We start from the raw sequence: 14,525 nt of genomic DNA, 5'->3' as shown, positions 1-14,525 counted from the left end.
AAATTTTGTTGTAAAAATGAGAAATCGCTGGTCAACTTTTAACCCTTATAGCTTCCTAACAGAAAAAAATTTTGGTTCCAAAATTGTGCTGATGTGAAGTAGACATGTGGGAAATGTTATTCATTAACTATTTTGTGTGATATATCTCTCTAATTAAAGGGCATGAAAATTCAAAGTTTGAAAATTGCAAAATTTTAAAAATTTTCGCCAAATTTCCGATTTTTTCACAAATAAACGCAAGTGATATCGAAGAAATTTTACCACTATCATGAAGTACAATATGTCACAAAAAACAATCTCAGAATCAGGGGGATCCGTTGAAGTGTTCCAGAGTAATTACCTCATAAAGTGACAGTGGTCAGAATTGAAAAAATTGGCCCGGTCACGAAGGCAAAAACAGGCTCTGGCGCGAAGTGGTTAAAGGAGGCTTAAGCCCCCGTCTCACATAGCGAGATCGCTAGCGAGATCGCTGCTGTGTCACGGTTTTGGTGACGCAACAGCGACCTCACAAGCAATGTCACTATGTGTGACACTTTGCAACGATCAGGCCCCTGCTGTGAGGTCACTGATCGCTGCAAAATGTCCTGGACCATTTTTTGGTCGTTGCTCTCCCGCTGGTCAGCACACATCGCTGTGTGTGACCAGCGGGAGCAGTGATCAGGCTGGTAACTATGGTAAACATCGGGTTACTAGGGGCACACGCGCACCTAGTAACTCGTTGTTTATCATGGTTACGAGCCTGCTAAAGTGAGCGGTAACCTCCCGCTCACTGTAGCAGAGTGGTAACCATGATAAACAACGGGTTACTAGGAGCGCGTGTGCCCCTAGTAACCCGATGTTTACCATAGTTACCAGCCTGCTCCTGCTTCAGCAGGCTCGTAACCAGGAGCAGGACATCGTGGAAAGATTCTTTCCACGATGTCGCTGTTCCCCTGATCGTTGGTGAGCCTGCCTGTTTGACAGCTCGCCAGCGACCACATAGCGACGCAGCAACGATCCCTGACAGGTCGTATCGTTGTCGGGATCGTTGCAGCGTCGCTAAGTGTGACGGGGCCTTTAGATCCCATTCTTTATTCATCTCAGTGTTCTTAGACAAAATTATGAGTAAGGCCCCTCCATGGATGAAAAGCCCCCATGTCATGCTTCTGGATTAGATCCCTAGAGTTTGTGTTCTGTGGTTGGTTTCTTTTTCTTCCGAGCCATAGGAGACACACCTTTTCTCTGTTGTTTGGGTTCTGCTTTTCTAGCTGCAATCTGCTTAGCTTAACACAGGTGTTTTTATTTGTACGCCTATCACCTTTTTGGTGCAGCTTTATATTCTGTAGCCCTGCTGGTGTTTCCTGGTGATAGATTCATTTTGATGTTCTGACATTCTATTGATGCTTGGATGCTTAGAGACAGTCTGTAAGAGTCCAGCTAAGGGTTTTCACTTTGATATTATCATTAGGAAGTGGGCAGTACATTCGTTAACAGTACTTGCTTTGTTTGGTATTTATTTACTTTACTCAATTTGGAATCTTTGTTTTGTTCAGCACACTTCTCTTCTTTTAGGTAATTTACACTCTGCTCTGCCCTCCGTTTATTTAGGAGGAACATGAAGCAACACATCGGCTTTTTAGGCAGTTTAGGCCAGAGTTGCCATCTCATAGTTTCTGGTTAGGTCTATCTCTGCACCCGCAAGCACCACTAGGGACTGCAGATTCAGGATATCTAGTCTGTACAGGAACCGGCAGGGTCAGTTGCAGTTTTTAGTATATAGCCTATTTTCCAGAATGAGTTGCTACACAGGCATAGCAATACTAGAAGCTGCTAGGGGCATTCAGGGTGAGAAGCCATCGAGTGGGAGCGCCATTGCGTTATCTTAGGGTACCAACCTTTGTGGTCAGTAAGGACAGACCAGGGTCAGAATAGGGCTTTTATCAGTCTGAACAGAGATCTGTCAGGTTCAGGTATTTTTCACCCTGGTTTGTATGCTACCCGTGTGCATGTGCTTGTGAAATCATGACACCCCAGACATGAATGGTCTCAGGATGCTTTACTGTTGGCATGACAAAGAATTCATGGTATCTCTCACCTATTCTTCTCTGGACAATCTTTCTTCTAGATATCCCAAGCAGTCTGAAGGGAGCTTCATCATAGAAAATAACTTAATCACAGTCCAATCCCTGTACTTCCTGCAAAGTTTTTTTCTCTTTTGGGGTCTCTTTCTGATTGTCACACTAGCAATGCTGCAGCCAATGAAAGAGTTCAGTGGTTTTGCCCCAGTTGATGGCTTGAGTTGCTGAGCCCATTGATTGGCTGCAGCAGCTGTGTCGGTTGGCAAAATCTGATGTCTTGGCAGTAAAGAAGCAAAGTCAAAACAGTATGTTTTGATGAGTTTTGCTGCATTTTTTACTGCGTTTTTGTCAGGGTACATTTGTCTCTTGTGCATGCTGATAAAGTTTAGTGCATACAAAAATAACCTGATTCAACTGCTTCAGGTTTTGGCACCAAAAATGCAGCACAACCTGATATCTGTGTTTTTTTTCTGAATTTTTGCTGTGGTTTTGCACCACCCATTGCTTTTTATGGGTGAAAAACGCTGCAAAAACGCTGAAAGCAATGACATTCTGCATTTTGCAAAAAAGCAGCACTTTTACAAAAGTCAGGAAAAAAAACCAAGGTGTGTGTATGAGATTTCTGAAATCTCATAGACTTTGCTGGTATTGTAAACCGCAGACAAAAATTTGCATAAAAAACACAGCAAAAATGCAACATGTGAACATAGCCTTAATGTGACATTAGCACTGCAAACAGTAACAGACCACGAGAGCAGTGGCGGAGACTCAGCACTGTACCCTAGGAAAGAACAGTTTGCTTTTTTAAAACAAACTGCCGCCGGGGGATAAAGGTTTTCTGAAACCAGAAAACCCCTTTAATGGACTTGATGTTGAACTGTTTGACATTTCTTTTACTTTATGTCTCTGTCTGACCTCCTGGGCTTATCCTCCTCACCACAACCCAGCTATTGAATATATCATTGTCTTTATTCCTTCTGTACTAACCTGTCTGTTGGCCATTCTGCTATCAACTTGCTCCACCAGCAGTAGCTACTCGATGGATCCAACCCAGGAGCTTACACAGCAAAGACCAGAACCTGTATCAGGTGAAAGCGTGAACATCAGAGAGTTTCTTGGGACTTGCTAAGTGGAGAGATTTGTGCCAATTCAGTCCATGTTAGCCCAGTAAGGAGTTGATAGATCCATAAAGAACTGTCTACAGTACAATGTACTTTTAATAAAGACATAGGTAATGTCTCTATAGTATGCAGCAGTTTGGAGGGCTAAGTATTTTGTGATTGTGTGATCAAGTTCCCTGTCTATCTTAGACAACCAGCAGTTGAGTATGCTGAAACAATATAGTTGGGCTAAGAACAGTGATTGCTTCAGTAATCAATATGATGGACACATATGACGGGAAACTCCATGGAAAAAAAATAAATTGCTTACACTTGTTATTATTTGTTAGGAAACACCCTAATTAATATTTTCTGACATGAACTGTTACTAAAGAAGTAACCCTAACCCTATCATAACCCTATGTGCAGGCAGGGTTCAGAAGGGACAATACATATCTGCATGATGGACATACAGTCATTTCCGAAAGTGTTGGCACCCTTGAAATTGTTCCAGAAAATGTAGTATTTCTCCCAGAAAATTATAGGTTTTATGCAAAATTATGTTCAATTTGCCTTTTTTTTCTCTTGTTGTTCCAATACACACAAAGGAAATAAACATGTGTATAACAAAACATGTGCAATTGCAATACTTTTCTGGAAGAAATACTTCATTTTCTGGAACAATTTCAAGGATGCCAACACTTGCGGCCATGACTGTATTCTTATGCAGCTCCAGCAGTTACAGGCTAAGCTGCCGGAAGGATGAAGATGGCAGCTGAGACATTCCTTAGTTTCTAGATGTTAGATACAGATTGTGGGATCACTAATAAATATATTTTTTTCTCTGCAGTTTGCTGTTGAGGTGAAGAATGGACCGGTCACCCTGCAGAGTTCACCAGCGCTAAACTCTGCTCCTGGATTGAACCAAGGTATTTATGCACTTAGAATACGCACCACACAAAAAGATATATGGACTGAATGGTGCAGGACATGAAACAGAAAACATAAAATATATATTTATGTATATATATACAGTATAAACACACATGGACAAAAATGTTGGTAACATAAGAAAAGCCCACAATGGTCACTGAAATGACTTGAAGATGACAAAAGTAATTTTCAATTTCAATTTACTGAATATCAACTAATGAACATCAGACATTGCTTTTAATTGTGGTTCAACAACAAAAAAAAATAATAATGAAAATGGCCTGGACAAAAATGATGGTACCCCTAGAAAAGATTGAAAGTAATTTGACCATTGGGACATGTTAAACTAAGATGTGCACTGTAATTAGCATCACAGGTCTCTAGTCTGCCTAGTTAGGCCGGTTTCACACGTCAGGATATTTCCAGTACCAGAAAAAACAGTATCGGAGATGTCCGTGTCCTGTGTGTACGAGGGTGTCACACATGTGGCAACCATGTGCCACCCGTGTACCTCAACAGGATCACACGGACCAGCGCCTGGGAATCAGCGCTACAGTTAGCGCTGTTCCCAAGGGCCGGTGCTGAACACTGCCCTCATCATGGATCCCTGACGGCGCTGCCATCAGCACCAGCAGGGACAATGATGAGGGTAGTAGTGTCCCCACCTGTAAAAATAATAATAAAATAATAAAATCCATATACTCACATCTCCTAGGTGTCCCCCGCTGTAATCCATGTGACCGCTGACTCAGAGGAGCTGGGGAGAATAAGCGGCCCCGGAGCTGCACTCAGTGAGTGACAAGAGCAGCTCCGGAGCGGCTCATTCTCCCCTGCTCTTCGCCAGCAGCGGTCGCATGGATTACAACAGGGGACACCCAGGAGAGGTGAGTATATGGTATATGGTATAAGGTCAATATACATCAGTGTCAGAATGCGCCATCTGTCGCTGTCCTGGCCAAAGTGGACGACCAAGGAGGAAACTACTGTTGAAAGCAAATCACAAAAAAACGAGAATGCAATTTGTCAAAATTTACCGTATTTTTCGGACTATAAGACGCACCGGACCATAAGACGCATCTAGGTTTTAAAGGAGGAAAATAGGAAAAAAAATGTAAGCAAAAAATGTGGTCATGATGGGGGAGGGGGTCTACTGCTGACACTGGTATTGGGGTAATGTCCCCCAATTCTGTTAATATCCTCCATCCTGGTATGTATGGCCCCCATCCCATCCTGGTATGCATGGCACCCCTTTATACCCCATCCTGGTATGCATGGCACCCCTTGAGCCCCCATCCTGGTATGCATGGCACCCCTTGAGCCCCCATCCTGGTATGTATGGCACCTTCTGAGCCCCCATCCTGGTATGCATGGCACCCCTCTGAGCCCCCATCCTGGTATGCATGGCACCCTCTGACCCCCATCCTGGTATGCATGGCACCTTCTGAGCCCCCATCCTGGTATGTATGGCACCTTCTGAGCCCCCATCCTGGTATGCATGGAACCCTCTGAGCCCCCATCCTGGTATGTATGGCACCTTCTGAGCCCCCATCCTGGTATGCATGGCACCCTCTGAGCCCCCATCCTGGTATGTATGGCACCCTCTGAGCCCCCATTCTGGTATGTATGGCACCCTCTGAGCCCCCATCACGCTGCCTACAAAAAAAAATGAACACTCATACTCACCTCCTCTCTCCTCCAGCGCTGTCCCACTCTGCTGCTGACACTCTCACTGTGTGAGCGGCGCATGGCAGGGTGCGCATGGCGTCCCTGCCATGCGCCCTCACACAGTGTGAGACGCTGTGCTGGAATAGTCACTGCTCCCCACGCCGGGACTCTGTGCGTGGGGAGCAGTAACCATTCAGTTTGTTCAATAGCCGGCACACTGTACCGCAGCGCGGCTCCTGCTGCCGCTCTGTGGTCAGTGGGCCTGCTACTAAAGACCATGGATATTCACTATAACCCATGGGAGTGGGTTGTATCGAATATTCATGAGTTTTAATACCGGGCACACTGACCGCAGAGCGGCAGCAGGAGCCACGCTGCGGTACAGTGTGCCGGCTATTAAGAGAAATGAATGCTCATTGCTCTCCACGCCCATGGGCGTGGGGAGCAGGGAATATTCATTTTCTTTAGTAGCGGGCACAGCTAGGCTGCAGCAGGCGGCTGCTGCCTCCTGTGCCCTGCTGATCCCCCGCTGCCGCTCCCCCACACCCACCACCATCCGGCCATACAATAATATAGTATTCGGACTATAAGACGCACCCCCAAAAATTTTGGAGGAAAAAAGTGCGTCTTATAGTCTAAAAAATACGGTATATTGCCAAACCACAAAGCTTCTAGGAGATCATTCTTTGAACAGATTAGATAAAACTGGAGCTTTTTGGCAAGTCACATCTGCTCTATGTTCACAGACGCAAAAATGAAGCAAACAAAGAAAAGAACATTGTTCCTACCGTGAAATATGGAGGAGGCTCGGTTATGTTTTGGGGCTGCGTTGCTGCATCTAGGACAGGGTGTCTTGAATCTGTGCAGGGTACAATTAAATCTAAAGACTATGAAGGCATTTTGGAACGAAATGTGCTACTGAGTGTCAAAAAGCTTGGTCTGAGTCACAGGTTATGGGTCCTTCAGCAAGATAATGACCTAAAACACACAGCTAAAAACATCCAAGAGTGGCTAAGAGCAAAGCATTTTGTTATTCTTAAGTGGTTTATATGAGCCCAGATCTAAATCCTATTGATCATCTGTGGAAGAAGCTGAAGCCTGCAGTCTGGAGAAGGCATCTTCACACCTGAGACACAAGGAGCAGTTTGCTCACTGAGGAGTGGGGCCAAAATATCTGTAGACAGGGGCAGAAGTGTCACAGAGTTACAGAAAGCATTTGTTTGCAATGATTGCTGCAAAAGGTTATCCAACAAAATATTAAGGGGATCCATCACTTTCATCCAAGACATTTTCATTTATTTATTTATTTATTTTCAGTTGAACAACAATTCAAAGCAACATCTGATCTTCATTAGTTGATACTCAGTATATTTAAATTGAAAATTACTTTTGTCAGTTTCAAGACCATTTCAGTGACCGTTGTGAGTTTGTTTTAGGGTATGTGCACACGATGCAGAAATGAAGCAGAAAATTTCTGCATCATTTCTGCATCTCCCTGGCAGAAAAAACGCATGCAGATTGTGCATGCGTTTTTCCTGCAGAATACATGCGGATCCACATGCAGATTCACATGCGTTTCCGCATGCAGATTGACAAGCGCTTTCCAGGCGATGTTAGCATCACCTGGAAAGTGCTTGACAACTAGGTCACACTGTATAAATCCATGCAAACAGCATGGATTTATACAGTGTGAACCGAGAGAGTGTATATACTTACCTCCGATGGCCCGCGCTGTCCTGCTCACTCCGTTCTCCCGGCTGCCGGCAACTTTGAATTGAAAGACCTGCCGACGTCAGCGTCACGTGACCCGTCACATGACTCTGACGTCACCGCAGGTCCTACAACTCACTGCAAGTGCCGGGAACCAAGCGGGAGCGCTGCGCGGGCCGACAGATGGTAAGAATACATTTATTTTTTATTTTATTCTTCTTTTTACAGCTTTTTCAATGGTACCTGGGTGTGGATGAGACTCTCCTCTCCTCCACACCCGGGTACCATCCGCACATTAGAACGCACCAATTACGCAAGTACAAATGCTGTCTTGCGGAATTGGCGCGTTCTAATGCAAGTCAATGGCGGCGAAATCGCCGCGTTTCCGCAAAATTAATTGACATGCTGCGGATTTTTGACCGCAGCGTTAACGCTGCGGAAAAATCCGCATCATGGGCACAGCACATGCGGATTTCCATTGGGGAACATTGCTGCCCTTCTACCATGCGTTTTTCATGCGTTTCCGCGGCGTTTACGCAACTGCAAAAACGCCGCGGAAACGCATGAAATACGCATCGTGTGAACACAGCCTTACTTAGAAGAGTACTAACAATTTGTTCATGTATAGATAGATGTATTTAAATATATTTGTATGTGTATATATACAGTGGGGAATATAAGCATTTGATACACTGACGATTTTGCAAGTTTTCCCACCTACAAAGAATGGAGAGGTCTGTAATTTTTGTCGTAGGTGCACTTCAACTGTGAGACAGAATCTAAAAAGAAAAAACAGAAAATCAGATTGTATGATTTTTAAATAATTAAAATGCATTTTATTGCATGAAATAAGTATTTGATCACCTACCAACCAGCAAGAATTCTGGCTTTCACAGACCTGTTAGTATTTCTTTAAGAAGCCTTCCTACTCTGCACTCATTACCTGTATTTATTGCACCTGTTTGAACTCATTACCTGTATAAAAGACACCTGTTCACACAATCAATCACACTCCAACCTGTCCACCATAGCCAAGACCAAAGAGCTGTCTAAGGACACCAGGGACAAAACTGTAGACCTGCACAAGGCTGGCATGGCCTACAGGACAACAGGCAAGCAGCTTGTTGAGAAGGGAACAACTATTGGCACAATTATTAGAAAATGGAAGAAACACAAAATGACTGTCAATCTTCCTCAGTCTGGGGCTCGATGCAAGATTTAACCTTGTGGGGTAAAGATGATTTTGAGAAAGGTCAGGAATCAGTCTAGAACTACACAGGAGCACCTGGTCATTGACCTGAAGAGAGCTGGGACCAAACATTACCGTTAGTAACACATTACATCGTCATGGATTAAAATGCTCATGCCAGCACATGTCCAGACCCATTTAAAGTTTGCCAATGACCATCTGGATGATCCAGAGGGGGCACGTGAGAAGGTCATGTGGTCAGATGAGACCAAAATAAAACTTTTTGGTATCAACTCCACTCGCCATGTTTTGAGGAAGAAGAAGGATGAATACAACTCCAAGAACTCTGTCCCAACCATGAAGCATGGTGGTTAAAACATCATACTTTGGATGTCCCAACCATGAAGCATGGTGGTTAAAACATCATACTTTGGAGGTGCTTTTCTGCAAAGGGAACAGGACAACTGCACCGTATTGAAGGGAGGATGGACGGGGTCATGTATCGCGAGATTTTGGACAACAACCTCCTTCCCTCAGTAAGAGCATTGAAGATGAGTCGTGGCTGGGTCTTCCAGCATGACAATGACACGAAATACACAGCCAGGCCATCTAATGAGTGGCTCAATAAGAAGCATTTCAAGGTCCTAGAGTGGCCTAGCCAGTCTCCAGACCTGAACCCAATAGAAAATCTTTGGAGGAAGCTGAAACTCAATGTTGCCCAGCAACAGCCTCGAAACCTAAAATATGTGGAGAATATCTGTATGGAGGAGTGGGCCAAAATCCCTGTTGCAGTGTGTGCAAACTTGGTCAAGAACTACAGGAAACGTCTGACCTCTGTAATTGCAAACAAAGGTTTCTGTACCAAATATTAAGTTCTGTTTTTCTATTGTATCAAATACTTATTTCATGCAATAAAATGCAAATTAATTATGTGGAAATCATACAATGTGATTTTCTGGATTTTTTTTTAGATTCTGTCTCTCACAGGTGAAGTGTACCTATGAAAAAAATTACAGACCTCTCCATTCTTTGTAGGTGGGAAAACTTTCAAAATCTGCAGTGTATCAAATACTTATTTTCCCCAATGTGTGTGTATATATATTTTTACACATATAAATAGATACAGTATATATAACTTTGGTTTAGCAGCTGAATTAACCAACAGAGAGACTTTGACAACCTGAGCTTCTAGCAAAGGAATTTGGACCTGAAATATATTAGAAAGTTACTGGATACTAATATACTTTTAGGCCTTATTTACAAAAAATTGGATTGTCTTTCTAATTTAAGTAAATTGGTCCAGTCAGATGGGCATGAGCTTCCTATGTGGTGCCATCACCACTTGTCACTGTCCTCAGTACCGCAAATGTTATGTGTAACATATCTGCAGGGAATTACTCACGTAACATTGCCAGTGCCTCCGAATTCATCCCTGGTGGCTACAGCTGTAAATTGAATGTTATGGCTGTGGGGCCACCACTGCTCCACCATACCTGACAGCATCAGGTTATTATTCTCAGCTGTTGGGCAGATGCAGAATTTATCAGGGGTGAGGCTTTGTAATTTTTTCCAATATGTCAACATTCCTGTGTATATAGAGGGCGTGTGCAGAGAACCGAGCACGACAACTTTACTGATACCGTAACACGGCTCTCATTCCATATAAAGAGGTCACTGACTGTCAGTGCAGGGAAAGAAAATAAGAATGTTTTGTCATAAGATGTAAATATATGTTAGGTATTGCACCACCTTTTGTAACTATAAGAATGATAGAAGTTTCATGGTATTACAACAATTATACTAATGCACAAAGCTGAAGAAATAATGGCACCTGAATAATGTATATTCATACAGAGTATCACACCTCATTATACACAGCCCAGCTTAATATCAGTCACTAGTTAAAGGGTTATTCCCCCCAAAAAAAACAAGTTATCCCCTACCCATACCTTGCTGAATGCTGGGTTGTCAAACTACTAACACCCCCTTAGATTCCAAGATTGGGATTCTGGGTCCCAGAGAATAGTGCTTCTGATTGACCATGCTTGCTTCCCAGAGGGACCACGATCTGAATGCTGTCGGCATGTGTGCACATGTATACTGCCTGAGCCCACCCACAAGTGCACATGGTGGCCTGGCGCTTTCTCCTCCCTGTCTTCTTTCTGCTGATGCTGCCGCTATCTACACTAATAGACAGTGGCGTAACTAGAGTCCCATGGGCCGCGGTGCAAAATTTGGACCGGGTTCCCCCTGCATGTTGGTCAGATGTTTGAGCCCTTGTAGCGTTCTAAATCCTATAAGGGCATATGTGTTTCACCCCCTCCCCCATTATGTAATAATGCCCCTTATCATGTACTAATGTCCCCCATCCTGGGCCCCTTACTGGTATATATATTCCCCATCCTGGGCCCTTTCTAGGTATATATGTTCACCATTCTGGGCCCATCCCAGTATATATATCCCCTTTCCAGGAATACTGTATATGTCCCCCATCCTGGTATATATGACCCCCATCCTGGGATACTTCTTAGTATATATATCCCCCATCCTGGTATATATGTCCATCATCCGGGGAACATCTTTGTATATATGTCTCCCATCCTTATATATGTCCTGCATCCTGGTATACATTACCCCCATCCTGGTATATATGACCACGATCCTGGTATGTATGACCCCCATCCAGGGCCACTTCCTGGTATATATGTCCCTATCCTGGGTCCATCCTGGTATATAAGTCTCCCATCCTGGGCCCCTTCTGGAAAATAAATATATCCCTCATCCTGAGCCCATCTTGGTATATATGCCCCCCATCATGGTATATACGTCCCCCATTCTTGTATATTTGTCCCCCATCCTGGTATATTTGTCCCCCATCCCGGTATATATGTCCTTCGTTCTAACGTTGTTCCTTAACACATAAAAAAAAAAAAAAAATTATTCACCTTCCCTCTCTCCAATCACATGCGGAATCCTCTTCTATAACTATTCCAGAAGCCGGCATCTGATTTCAGCGTGCAAGTGACAGGCAGTGCTTGACATCACTGCCATGCGCCTCCAGTGATCTGTACGCGAAGGTCAGCTGACGGTTTGTGATTCGATCCGGCGGGTACATTTGAGTACATTTCAGCTGAATGTGGCATCCTCAGATGCACATCCAGCTGAAGTAGGCACTTGCTTCAGCGGCCCTCCTCCTGCATGGGCCCAATTCTTTTCTCCTCAGACATCATCTTTATAGGAAAAGTCAGGCCTCCATATACATCTAGTGGTCTATTGATCCTACCGAAATTGAAAGGTTTGGCCAACTTAATCTATGACTCTATGTTGACTTTAGATTGCAGGAGTGTGCGTGATTTCATGATATTGATTACCTAGAGAATACCTTTCCCTATACTTAGCTACATATACCGAAGTAGAAGCCGATTTATTGATTGACAAGCAAGGGTGACTTTAGGAGGACTTCTCAACCCTTTTTACATGCTAAAATGGCTAACTTGTGAGCAATTGGCAGAATAGCTGAATAAAACATAGTTATTTTTTTCTCCTCTGTTGCGGAGATATTAGCTTCTTTTGTTTAAGTATTTATACTAATTTCTCCTTCAGCCAAGGGGGCCTTAACAGAGATTCTACTATGAGGCATTTACTTTTTCCCTTGTATCACATTGCTCAATCATAAGATGTCATTGTAATACAGGAGGTAAAAAAAAAGAAAAAACACCTCCAGAGAAGCTCAGAACCGGCTTTTTTAATGTGATCTGATAAGACTGATGTGTCTAACCTGATCACTCGGAGATCTCCACACTACCGGTGCTTACTGATATTACAAACCCTGAGTGAGAAGGGGAGCTGCACTGTAATGTCATTAAATACAATGCTGTGGATCTATACCAGGTATCAGGGAATACCAGGGACAGCTCCAAAATGTTGTATGTGACACGCTGCAGTTGTCATTTGCCGGTGCTGTCATGTCATTTCATTATGAATTACATGACAGAGGAAGACTAGAATTCAGCTTGTAAGTATTGTGTCACATACAACGAAGTGAATCTATTCCAAGTATTGAGGCATTATTCCCGATACCTTAGATAAATTCACAGCATTGTATATAAAGACATTAAAGCACAGCTCATCACCTTACTGTGCAGACTGAACATTTAATGTAAAACATACGATGCATATTAAATGCTGAAGGTCTTCAAGATGTGGAATTTTGTTCTCTGCACCGAATGAAACAAAACTGAAATTTTTCTGACTATTGAATCCGCGATATTTTTGGAGGAGAAAGTATGAAGCTTTCACTGAAAAGAATATCATGCCTACAGTGAAGCATGGTAGTGGAATTGGTGATGCCTACAGTGAAGCATGGTGGTGGTTTGGTGATATCTATAATGCAGCATGGTGGTGGCTTTGTGATATCTGCAGTAAAGGATGGCGGTGGCTCAGTGATGCCTACAGTGAAACATGGTAGTGGCTCGGTGACACTCTGGGGCTGCCTTGCATCCTCTGACACTAGAAACCTGAAGCATGTGGAGAGGGATTGAATCAAATATCTGGGAATCCTAGTAGAAAACGTCATTCCTTTTGTAAGGAAGCTGAAGATTGGGCATCATTGGACCTTCTAACAGGACAATAAATCCAAGCATACCTCAGTACACCAAGGCTTGGTTGCAGAAGAAGTCCTGGAAAATCCTGGAATCACAGGTCACCTGACTTGAACACCACAGAAAACCTCTGGTGGGATCTGAAAAAGGCGAGTGCAGCACAGAAAACCCAAGAATATTAGTAAAGTTGAAGCCATTGCCCATGAGGAATGAACTAAGATTCCTCAGGAATGCTGCCAGAAGCTGCTGTCTAGCTATGTATATTGTTTGCAGCATGTTATAACAGCCAAGGGGGCTCTACTAAGCACTAAAAATAGAAAACAAAAGCAATCAACTGGAATAAAAGTTGGTGTGCATGCAGCGTGTAGGCGCATATTCACACTGGCCACTATACAGACAAAATCTAAGATAACACAAAATTAACAAATACCCTACAGTAAATAAATAAATAGCCATAGTGCATGAAAATAATATAATATTCCTTAACATAATTTTGATCAAAATAAGTAAAAGCCATCCCACCACGTCACGGTGATCCTATTTGAGATGGTCCTAACCTCTAGTATTAAAATCTTACATGATGTCTAATGATGTATATGTGAATAAGGGCCGAGAAGAACCGATGCCCCAACTAATGGACACCCAGAAGGGGAAAGCTTTGTAAATGTCAAGCTCAAAGAAAAGGGAGGCCATGCACTTATTTGCACAGAATGTAAAAACTGAAACAAAAAACAAAAGCAATGAACTGGAATATAAGTTGGTGTGCATGCAGCGTGTAGGCGTATATATAGGGTACTTGGTTAACATAATTTTGATCAAAAAAACATAAAAGCCAAGAATATTAGTAAACTTGAAGCCTTTGTCCATGAAGAATGAACTAATATTCCTTAGGAATGTTGCCAGAAGCCGGTGTCTGGCTATGTATAATGTTTGCAGCAGGTTATAACAGCCAAGGGGGCTCTACTAAGTACTAAAGATGCTTGTCAATATGGGTTGATTAATTCTGAGACAGCAGTAGTCAAGAAAAGTGACCTATTGTGATGAATTTTGGGAAACCGCTTGTTATATTAGTTGTGCTGTGATAATTACATTCATTAAGGTGATTTAGTGAGTATGGCAAATTTACATTACAATTTGCTTGTTTGATTGGTTTGTCGCAAACAGCAAAAAGTTTGTATATTTCACTAATAAATGTAATTCATTGGGGATTGGATCATTTTGATAGCAGCTGTATATAAAGTACTGCTCGGATTCTTGGGAATTTCTGCTT

General features: G+C 43.0%; 1 protein-coding gene across 10 annotated transcripts in view; it reads left to right on the top strand.

Moving 5' to 3' along the window:
- BCAS1 (brain enriched myelin associated protein 1) overlaps positions 1 to 14,525 on the top strand; it is a 148,077-nt gene that overhangs the window by 36,574 nt on the left and 96,978 nt on the right. For all 10 annotated transcript variants that reach the window (XM_073682751.1, XM_073682755.1, XM_073682753.1 and 7 more), the window contains exon 3: positions 4,008 to 4,086. In XM_073682751.1, the coding sequence (XP_073538852.1) occupies positions 4,008 to 4,086 (79 nt within the window). The remainder of the gene's footprint in view (positions 1 to 4,007; positions 4,087 to 14,525) is intronic.

The sequence above is a fragment of the Phyllobates terribilis genome, unplaced genomic scaffold (genome assembly GCF_046119375.1).
Source record: "Phyllobates terribilis strain yellow unplaced genomic scaffold, ASM4611937v1 Scaffold_5__5_contigs__length_657084704, whole genome shotgun sequence".
NCBI classification, from domain to species: domain Eukaryota; kingdom Metazoa; phylum Chordata; class Amphibia; order Anura; family Dendrobatidae; genus Phyllobates; species Phyllobates terribilis.
This window is presented reverse-complemented; position numbering and strand designations above follow the sequence as displayed.